The sequence below is a fragment of the Electrona antarctica genome, assembly GCF_951216825.1.
Source record: "Electrona antarctica genome assembly, chromosome: 7".
Lineage (NCBI taxonomy): Eukaryota > Metazoa > Chordata > Actinopteri > Myctophiformes > Myctophidae > Electrona > Electrona antarctica.
Window position 1 is genome coordinate 1,674,706 of NC_136812.1, and position 11,846 is coordinate 1,686,551.

General features: G+C 44.6%; 2 protein-coding genes across 2 annotated transcripts in view; one reads left to right on the forward strand and one right to left on the reverse strand.

Annotated features, from left to right (window-relative positions):
• LOC306927240 (cholinesterase-like) overlaps positions 1-5,409 on the reverse strand; it is a gene marked incomplete at its 5' end in the record, with an annotated part of 39,658 nt that extends 34,249 nt beyond the window's left edge. The window contains 3 exons of the mRNA XM_079506950.1: positions 2,869-3,097; positions 3,813-4,123; positions 5,372-5,409. Coding sequence (XP_079363076.1) covers positions 2,869-3,097; positions 3,813-4,123; positions 5,372-5,409 — 578 coding nt within the window. The remainder of the gene's footprint in view (positions 1-2,868; positions 3,098-3,812; positions 4,124-5,371) is intronic.
• Positions 1-11,846, forward strand: part of LOC306926924 (uncharacterized protein) — a 97,780-nt gene that overhangs the window by 40,653 nt on the left and 45,281 nt on the right. The gene's annotated exons all lie outside the window — the stretch shown is intronic.

Below are 11,846 nucleotides of genomic sequence, written 5' to 3' on the forward strand. Positions count from 1 at the left end.
ACTGACCATATCATTATGAACATACAGCTTCGTTGTGATGAAGGACACTACTGACCATATCATTATGAACATACAGCTTCGTTGTGTTGAAGGACACTACTGACCATATCATTATGAACATACAGCTTCGTTGTGATGAAGGGCACTACTGACCATATCATTATGAACATACAGCTTCGTTGTGATGAAGGACACTACTGACCATATCATTATGAACATACAGCTTCGTTGTGATGAAGGGCACTACTGACCATATCATTATGAACATACAGCTTCGTTGTGATGAAGGACACTACTGACCATATCATTATGAACATACTGTACAGCTTCGTTGTGATGAAGGGCACTACTGACCATATCATTATGAACATACAGCTTCGTTGTGATGAAGGGCACTACTGACCATATCATTATGAACATACAGCTTCGTTGTGATGAAGGACACTACTGACCATATCATTATGAACATACTGTACAGCTTCGTTGTGATGAAGGACACTACTGACCATATCATTATGAACATACAGCTTCGTTGTGATGAAGGACACTACTGACCATATCATTATGAACATACAGCTTCGTTGTGATGAAGGACACTACTGACCATATCATTATGAACATACAGCTTCGTTGTGATGAAGGACACTACTGACCATATCATTATGAACATACAGCTTCGTTGTGATGAAGGACACTACTGACCATATCATTATGAACATACAGCTTCGTTGTGATGAAGGACACTACTGACCATATCATTATGAACATACAGCTTCGTTGTGATGAAGGGCACTACTGACCATATCATTATGAACATACAGCTTCGTTGTGTTGAAGGACACTACTGACCATATCATTATGAACATACAGCTTCGTTGTGATGAAGGACACTACTGACCATATCATTATGAACATACAGCTTCGTTGTGATGAAGGACACTACTGACCATATCATTATGAACATACAGCTTCGTTGTGATGAAGGACACTACTGACCATATCATTATGAACATACAGCTTCGTTGTGATGAAGGACACTACTGACCATATCATTATGAACATACAGCTTCGTTGTGATGAAGGACACTACTGACCATATCATTATGAACATACAGCTTCGTTGTGTTGAAGGACACTACTGACCATATCATTATGAACATACAGCTTCGTTGTGTTGAAGGACACTACTGACCATATCATTATGAACATACAGCTTCGTTGTGATGAAGGACACTACTGACCATATCATTATGAACATACAGCTTCGTTGTGATGAAGGACACTACTGACCATATCATTATGAACATACAGCTTCGTTGTGATGAAGGGCACTACTGACCATATCATTATGAACATACAGCTTCGTTGTGATGAAGGACACTACTGACCATATCATTATGAACATACAGCTTCGTTGTGATGAAGGACACTACTGACCATATCATTATGAACATACAGCTTCGTTGTGATGAAGGGCACTACTGACCATATCATTATGAACATACAGCTTCGTTGTGATGAAGGACACTACTGACCATATCATTATGAACATACAGCTTCGTTGTGATGAAGGACACTACTGACCATATCATTATGAACATACAGCTTCGTTGTGATGAAGGACACTACTGACCATATCATTATGAACATACAGCTTCGTTGTGTTGAAGGACACTACTGACCATATCATTATGAACATACAGCTTCGTTGTGATGAAGGGCACTACTGACCATATCATTATGAACATACAGCTTCGTTGTGATGAAGGGCACTACTGACCATATCATTATGAACATACAGCTTCGTTGTGATGAAGGACACTACTGACCATATCATTATGAACATACTGTACAGCTTCGTTGTGATGAAGGGCACTACTGACCATATCATTATGAACATACTGTACAGCTTCGTTGTGTTGAAGGACACTACTGACCATATCATTATGAACATACAGCTTCGTTGTGATGAAGGACACTACTGACCATATCATTATGAACATACAGCTTCGTTGTGATGAAGGACACTACTGACCATATCATTATGAACATACAGCTTCGTTGTGATGAAGGACACTACTGACCATATCATTATGAACATACAGCTTCGTTGTTAAGAGTTGTGTAAATGGCATGCATAGATAATCAGTTAAATGTAAATGGCATGCATAGATAATTAGTGAAATGTATATTCCCTGTCTAAGAAATGTTTGTTTGGAGAAGCTTGAATCTACAAAGGACTCTTGAGTCTTGACTCCTTGACTAGTTTTTGCAGGACCTAACCAGTGAGGATACTCACTTACAGAGTAGGACCTAACCAGTAGGACCTAACCAGTAGGACCTAACCAGTAGGACCTAACCAGTAGGACCTAACCAGTGAGGATACTCACTTACAGAGTAGGACCTAACCAGTAGGACCTAACCAGTAGGACCTAACCAGTGTGGATACTCACTTACAGAGTAGGTCTGTCTAACCAGGACCTAACCAGGACCTAACCAGTGAGGATACTCACTTACAGAGTAGGTCTGTCTAACCAGGACCTAACCAGGACCTAACCAGTGAGGATACTCACTTACAGAGTAGGTCTGTCTAACCAGGACCTAACCAGGACCTAACCAGTGAGGATACTCACTTACAGAGTAGGTCTGTCTAACCAGGACCTAACCAGGACCTAACCAGTGTGGATACTCACTTACAGAGTAGGTCTGTCTAACCAGGACCTAACCAGGACCTAACCAGTGTGGATACTCACTTACAGAGTAGGTCTGTCTAGACTTGTTTTGACTGGTACTGTTTTTACTGTACATATGGAGAGGAAGAGAGAGAGAGCAGAGCATACACTATACTGTACTTTGAAGTAGCCTTACCTGTAATTCATCGACACCACAATCACGCCTTCTGACTGGCTAAGGAAGCGACCGTCATATACATCCAGAGAGGCAGTTCCTGCTTGGAACCCGCCTCCATAGATCCAGACCAGTACAGGAGCCAGTGGGGAGGCCATGGTGTGGTTGACTCGTGGTGACCAGACATTGAGGTAGAGACAGTCCTCACTCAGGGGGGTGTTGGGGTTCCACATGTCTGCCCCACTGAACCCTGGGAAGAAGAAACAAATGAACAAGCTATCGCAAGACTTTGTATCGCAAGACTTTGTATCGCAAGACTTTCTCCATCGTTTCCTGCCTGGCAACGAAATATCGCGACACCTCCAAGACAGAAACGATACCTGCCGCTGTTTGTTTAGATGAAAATAAAGTGAACTTTGCTTATTTAGCAGAAAATTATGAAATAAATAAATTAATAATAATAATAATAATAATAATAATAATAATAATAATAATAATAATAATAATAATAATAATAATAATAATAAATGTAATAATAATAATAATAATAATAACAAAAAAAAGCAATCCATTGAACTATGTAGAGCTACGTGTATTGAAAAATAATACTCGTCATGCTTCAGAGACGAGACGACGGTTAACTCGGAAGAAGTTGCGATCTATTAATACATTTTTTTTTTACATGGCCCGAGCCGGGCCATAATCAGCTGTTGGTGTCCTCTCTAGTGTGTGTGTGTGTGTGTGTGTGTGTGTGTGTGTGTGTGTGTGTGTGTGTGTGTGTGTGTGTGTGTGTGTGTGTGTGTGCGTGCGTGCGTGCGTGCGTGCGTGCGTGCGTGCAGGGACGAATAGTTTTCATAATCCTCATAGGGGCCCGTGCCACAAGTACTATATACTGAATGTGTGTTTCTTGTCTTGTACCTGGGTTAGGGTTAGGGTTAGGGTTAGTACCTGGGTTAGGGTTGTACCTGGGAAAAACGTATCCGGGAGCTGGTAACAGGTATTTGGGAACTTCGTGGCATCTCTGACGCCCTCCCACCCTCCTGCTGGTTCAGGAGCACGGAATCTCAGTTCACCCACTGGGGCTTTTCCGTAGGGAATTCCCAGGAATGCCCTGACAGCGCCTCGTCCTGCTCCCGGCGTGGAGACCAGTTTACCTCTGACCCTTCCGTTGGGCGTGTTGACCACCAGGTCATTCTGAGCAGCCACCAAAGAGCCACCAACGAGGAAGAGGAGCAACTGGATGGATACCACAACGGCCATGAGTGATGATTGGAGCCTGCTGGGATGAAGCACATACAGAGCACAGACGAGAGTCTGGTTTATACAAGTAGCCGATCTACACGCTCACAGCATGTCGCAATGTGACATGCTGTGCTCCAAAATGTTCATTTTTCAGGAAATTAAAATAAAAATATATATTTTTTTCTTCCAGTAAATTAAGAAAACCGTATATTTTTAAAACAAAGCAATACTTCCTCATCAAAGTTGGTATTGAGACTTTGTCAATTACTTGCATAAGAGGGGGAGAGTTTGTGGAGTTAGCTGCTTTGCCAAACAGTTTGAGGGTCCAATAGTTATGGTGGTTTTGCCGGAAGCACTTTTTAATACTTTTCATTGGTTCGATATTTTTTTATAACCAACACACACATAAAGGGTGTTCAATAGTTCAATTGCTAGCATTGAAATAAATCAAAAACCTGAAAAGGGGGGGTGGGGGGGGGGGGGGGGGGGGTGGTGGACCGGTTGGTGTCTGGTCATTATTATTATGAAATTATAGTCAATGAACCATTGGTTGAGAAACAATGGTATGTATGCACTGTTGTGTTGGGACCCCACCCAACACAACAGTGGTCCCCAGATTGATTCTAAGTTAGGGTGGTGGTCCCCAGGTTGATTCTAAGTTAGGGTGGTGGTCCCCAGGTTGATTCTAAGTTAGGGTGGCGGTCCCCAGGTTGATTCTAAGTTAGGGTGGTGGTCCCCAGGTTGATTCTAAGTTAGGGTGGTGGTCACCAGGTTGATTCTAAGTTAGGGTGGTGGTCCCCAGGTTGATTCTAAGTTAGGGTGGTGGTCCCTCGTTCACAATCAGTTGAAACCCCCTGGTCGAAGTGGTTATAAGCATATGGGTCTGACAGGTTCAGATGTAGATGGGAGGCTTCCAGATATATTTAGAGAACAGTTGCATTGTGGTAAACATGGTGTAACACTATACTGTACACAGCTGAAGCAAGCCAGGTGCAGTAGGCCTACAAGAGGAACAGTTGCATCATGACAATCATTCCTCATTCCAACTTGAAGTTGCATGTGATGTATAATAACGCCTTTTATTTACATATTTACGCACAAAAGTGTAACCGAACAATACAAAAAACATATGTACCATGTTCTTAAAACGTATAATTAATTCCTATAGGCCTATTATTATTTAGTTACCCCATGCAGACATAATTGTTTATTCTATGCAGCTGCCAGGAGGCCTGCTGCCTGGTCACCACTGACCTATCCTATGCAACAAGAGTTCACATACCTCGGTTCAATCACATATCCGAGCACAAAGTTCAACATCCTTGTTGAACTTTGGACTGAATGGACTGTTCGTATGGTTGCGGCCGTCCTCTCGGTAAACTTACCACTTTCCGAAGCTTCTTATTGTAATCCTCACTTTGTTGGGAACATTATTAAGGCCATGCGCAGCTATAAAAACACATCTGCCTGATTAAATAGAGCTCATCCACACTCGCGTTTATAATTTAAAACAAACGACGTGCAAGCCTCCATGCAGCTTAACGCTCCACTGGCACACGTTACAGGATTAAGACGCACTTGGAGAGTTGTGTAACCAGCAGAGCGCGCCGCGCGCACAGAGCTGCGCAGAGCAATAGCCTACAGCCTGTAATAAATTAACACTCATTTTAAGATTAAGTTTGGAAGCAATAATGAAAGGAAACGCAATTTCCCCTTACCTTCTCTGTCACGTTGTGCGAGGAGTATGCGGGAGAGAGCAACATTTAACAGGGTGGCACTTATAGTGACGATATGACAGTGGCAGCAGTTAGGGTGTCACTGTCTCCTCCTCGATGCCTACTCCCATATAAGACAATGAGACTGTAGATCGGCTATTTTCGGCGAGCGACACCAAGTACGACGGAGTATACCGGTAGATTTCAAAAGGCATATGGGGACACCGGACAGTGGACACGTCACTCTACGGGACGGGCATCTAGGAGGTATCCGGATATCTGGATGACAGGTGTGGTCAACTGCAGGACGTCACGTATAGGCTGTTGAATGTTGAATGTTGTGTCGATAGTTAGGATATAGCCTTTGCATGTTAATAATAATAATAATAATAATAATAATAATAATAATAATAATAATAATAATAATAATAATAATAATATAATAATAATAATAATAATTGTAATAATAATAATAATAATAGGCCTATAATAATAATAATAATAATAATAATGGATTGCATTTGTATAGCGCTTTCCTATGCCCTAGGAACAATTAAAGTTTCTTTGACTATGCATGCACCTCCTGGTAGGTACCACAGCACCTCTAAGGCCCTTAAAACTATAGGCTCGCTCCAGACTTCCCAAAACAAACTGGTCAGGCTACTACTTGGCCTCACCCCCCGAACCCCTCACCCCTGCTCACTTTTATGGGCTGGAATGGCTTAGGGTCGATGACAGAGTACAGCATCTTGCAAAGGGTCTGGTCCACAAGATTCAATACACCACCAAGATATACCCATGTACCTGTCTAGATAGGCACATGAGGAGTTCAACAAACCATGTGTAACCCAGATTCGGCACAAACAAGGGACTAAATTCATTTCGCTCCTATGCCACCAAAATGTGGAACGCCCTACCAACAGCCATTAAGACATGCAAATCCCTTGACTCCTTCAAAACCGCCCTCAAAGGGCACCTACGGACGGCTGCAATTCGAAAATGGCCCCCATAAAATCTGAATCCCCCCCACCACCCACCCCTTTTTCCCCTCACTGTATATGTTTCTTTTCCCTTTTTACCTCCTCTATGATGATTTCCTGTTTTGACTATATAGTTGTGCATATTCGTACGTCTCTATTTGTTTTGATGAATTGAAAATGGTGGGCCCTCTTGTAAACAAGTGTAATGCTTTATGGTGTCGTCCACTCACAGTTAACAGTTGTTGTATTGAGTTGTACTTGAAATGTACTGTAATTCTGCAAAACTGTTAATAAATCAATCAATCAATCAATCAATCAATTAATCAATCAATCAATCAATCAATCAATCCTATACGTGCTTACTCAAAGCGGTCCATTCATTCATACATTCTCCTCTCTATCATAGGTTTTTATGTCCCTTTTCTTTTTTACAGGGGAACTAAAACGTATGAAACATAGAAGCATTAGTTCTAATATATATATATCTTCTTACAAACCAGTGATTGCAATCAAACAACAGTAATATTGTTGAATTAATGAAACACAAGGCAGGCTACCACTATAAGCTGCTGCAGCTGATACAATTACTAATACTAATGGGTGTGGGTATGAATATGGATATAAATACACAGTGATTCTCTGCATAGGCCTACATATATACATTATATTTGAACACATGGCAAACCCACACCTTGACATGAACACAGAGAATATAAACATATTATCGATAGATCAAGTGTAGATATTGAATGGAAAAATATACCCGTCTTTTTATTTTTTCTTCTTAAAATGGCTAAATATAACTTAATATTGATACAATTGATTATTTGCATTGCAAAACGATTCAATACTGATTATTTGCATTGCAAAATGATACGATACAAAGCCAATGTTGCTGTTCACATTTCGATATACTTTGATTCTTCAAATTAAAATAGATTTTTCGATGCAGTTACTATGGTTACACCCCTATCTAACACCCATCTTTTTATTAGCTGCAGCTGCATTACTAGCACTGTATGGTGATATCCTGCATGTTTTTGCCCTTTTTGTTTTTAACCTGGACAGGGAAACAAATCACACATTCTGTCAGGCCCCTTCAAGTGACAGCCAAAGAGCTGCAACATTGAGCATATTGCAAAACCTGCCATGAGAAATTTATCTGAATGGACAGTCATTTGATAAAGAAATAAATGATTGCCATTTTGCCAGTTTGCTTTTCACAATTTCATTTGGGGCAAGGAAAAGGCAGGATTTGTCCCCTTTTGCCCTTCAGGACAATCTACCAGTGTTTCCAATATTCAGTAGCTCTCATTATTTGGTCCTACTTTGCTGTTCCATACATTCCTCTGTCTCACCAAGGATATAAATTATGCTGATAACAACAGTGCTTTTCAAGCTTTTACATTTTTCCCCCTGGGTAGCGGAGGTCCCAAAAGGGAAGCTCTTATTTAGTTCCCCCAACAGTTGGTGCCTTCATTTTATTCATTTTATTATTATGGAATATACTTCCTTGGAGGTTATTAGGAAGGGTTTATTAAGTTGCAGTTGGTTTCTGAAAAACACATCCATGTTAAAGCGACAATCCTAGCCTGGCTCCAGCCCAATCCTAGCCTGGCTCCAGCCCAATCCTAGCCTGGCTCCAGCCCTAGCCTAGCCTGGCTCCAGCCCTAGCCTGGCTCCAGCCCTTCTATGCATGCTAGCCATGCATAGAAAAATGATTTCTGGCGATTCGTGTCTGGTGACTCTGTTACAGCGGTGTCAGTTTGCATCGTTAGTGGCAGCGGTGGCCGAACGGATTGCGGAGCGGTCTTGATACCGGAAGGTCGCCAGTTCGAATCAGCGGTCCGACACGTTAAAATTACCACCGCTGAAGTGCCCTTGAACAAGGCATTGAACCACTACGATGAAATGTTCTATGAGCAGGGCCTGGCTGGAAACAAGTTCTTGAGCTTAGCCCAGATACCCTGGGTAAATATAGTAATCATTTAATTTCATTTAATTTAATTTCATCGAAAATCTGATGCAGTGGCTGATTGGCCATCAGCGGCGTCACTCGATGACGTCAAACATGGCTGCCTCCACTGTGGTAACTTGCGACCGTACCAAATCTGGATATTAAACATGGCTGCCTCCACTGTGGTAACTTGCGACCGTACCAAATCTGGATATTAAATCGCCCTATGATAAAAAGGTACGACGTCATCTGCTTTCCTTTTTGATTGGTTGGTATATGAACCAATCTCCGAAGACTGCCGCTTTAGCAACGCCCATCCCAGACACGGCTGCCGTGGGAAGGCGTATATCTTTTCTATGTCCGAGCATTGACATGGTAACGCCCCGCCTGCCTCTGATTGGCCTACCATAGACATGGTAACGCCCCGCCTGCCTCTGATTGGCCTACCGACACTGCCGGCCTTACCAGAGTTTCCTCCGAGGTGGAAGATACATGCTGGATAGTCTGCCGCGCGGTTACTCCGTGGTGGGAAATAAATGAATAAAGTACGATATAATACAAGAGAATGACAGCTTGGCACGCGCGACAGTAACTTTTATTTTTAGTACCCTTGCATCTCGGAGGACAGGCAAGTCGGTAGGCCAATCAGAGGCAGGCGGGGCGTTACAATGTCTATGCTCAGACGTAGAATAGATATACGCCGTGTGAAGGGCTTTCAGTCTGAATAATGAAGTGAAACAAAATGAAAATTCAGGCTGAGTGTCGTGCTACTGCAATCCTGATCCTTATTTGAATGAATCCAAATGTGCCACGTCTGTCTGCGTGCGTGCATGCGTCCGTGCGTCCGTGTGTGTTGCCCCACCGACTTCACATTCGACACACGCGTTCTACCCCCCACCACCCCCCGCTCTTGTCAGCTCTTCCAATGGGCCTAATCAGCCTAAATCCCCTCACCTGTGCAATTTCCAGTCTCTGCCTCAGCCAATTGTTTACCATGGCAACCCCACACCTGCAAATTGCTTACTTAACCACTCGCTCTCAGGTAGGCCGGTGGCCAACGGGCACGTACAGGTAGGCCGGTGGCCAACGGGCACGTACAGGTCTCAGGTAGGCCGGTGGCCAACGGGCACGTACAGGTCTAGTGTACAGTAGGCCGGTGGCCAACGGGCACGTACAGGTCTAGTGTACAGTAGGCCGGTGGCCGACGGGCACGTACAGGTCTAGTGTACAGTAGGCTGGTGGCCGACGGACACGTACAGGTCTAGTGTACAGTAGGCTGGTGGCCAACGGGCACGTACAGGTAGGCCGGTGGCCAACGGGCACTAGGCCGGTGGCCAACGGGCACGTACAGGTCTAGTGTACAGTAGGCCGGTGGCCAACGGGCACGTACAGGTAGGCCGGTGGCCAACGGGCACTAGGCCGGTGGCCAACGGGCACGTACAGGTCTAGTGTACAGTAGGCCGGTGGCCGACGGGCACGTACAGGTCTAGTGTACAGTAGGCTGGTGGCCGACGGACACGTACAGGTCTAGTGTACAGTAGGCTGGTGGCCAACGGGCACGTACAGGTAGGCCGGTGGCCAACGGGCACTAGGCCGGTGGCCAACGGGCACGTACAGGTCTAGTGTACAGTAGGCCGGTGGCCAACGGGCACGTACAGGTAGGCCGGTGGCCAACGGGCACTAGGCCGGTGGCCAACGGGCACGTACAGGTCTCAGGTAGGCCGGTGGCCAACGGGCACTAGGCCGGTGGCCAACGGGCACTAGGCCGGTGGCCAACGGGCACGTACAGGTCTAGTATAATGAACGTACAGGTCTAGTATAATGAAGTTAACCAATCCAGTGTATAGAGCAGGGGTTTTCAACAGGTGGTCTGTGGAAGTATTGCATGTGGTGGTAAAAATGTCTTTTGAGAAACAGTGAACTGAATGACCTGGTGACCTATGATGACCATCCATGTAATAATTTACTGACAAGTTGGAGGTCAAGAAAGTCAACAGAAAATGGGAGTTAACTTGGAATCTCAAGAGGGGGAAGTACACCTGTACCTCCAAAATGATTCCCCTAGTTTAAAATTGGTTTATGTAAATTGGTTTGGTATGTTCATCTTTTATTCTAACTCATAGCACGACTAGCAAGAATACTTGCTAACTAATTAATGTGTTGTGTTGGAAGCTGGAAAGTCTGGTGACGCGAGGTTAGGGAATGAGAGAACAGAATTTTCCAGTAAGCACTACTTATTAAAACCCATTTTCCTTTATCATTTTATGAAGTACCAGTACTGAATGAGCCAGAGAGAGAGAGAGAGAGAGAGATATGGGGGGGTGGGGGGTTGCTCTTTGCACTCCAGTGTTGTGCATACAAATAGTCGGTCTACAAGCTCACAACGCTATTTTCAGATTGCACCACCAATGCACAACCATATGGGGCCCTTTACGGCTTTAGAGCAGCAGGGGGTGTGGATGGATAGATGGAGGCAGTGCGACAGATAGAGTGGCCCAAAGGACAGAGGCAGTGCGACAGATAGAGTGGCCCAATGGAGGCAGTGCGACAGATAGAGTGGCCCAAAGGACGGAGGCAGTGCGACAGATAGAGTGGCCCAAAGGATGGAGGCAGTGCGACAGATAGAGTGGCCCAATGGAGGCAGTGCGACAGATAGAGTGGCCCAAAGGACGGAGGCAGTGCGACAGATAGAGTGGCCCAAAGGAGGCAGTGCGACAGATAGAGTGGCCCAAAGGACGGAGGCAGTGCGACAGATAGAGTGGCCCAAAGGAGGCAGTGCGACAGATAGAGTGGCCCAAAGGATGGAGGCAGTGCGACAGATAGAGTGGCCCAAAGGATGGAGGCAGTGCGACAGATAGAGTGGCCCAAAGGATGGAGGCAGTGCGACAGATAGAGTGGCCCAAAGGAGGCAGTGCGACAGATAGAGTGGCCCAAAGGATGGAGGCAGTGCGACAGATAGAGTGGCCCAAAGGATGGAGGCAGTGCGACAGATAGAGTGGCCCAATGGAGGCAGTGCGACAGATAGAGTGGCCCAAAGGACGGAGGCAGTGCGACAGATAGAGTGGCCCAATGGAGGCAGTGCGACAGATAGAGTGGCCCAAAGGA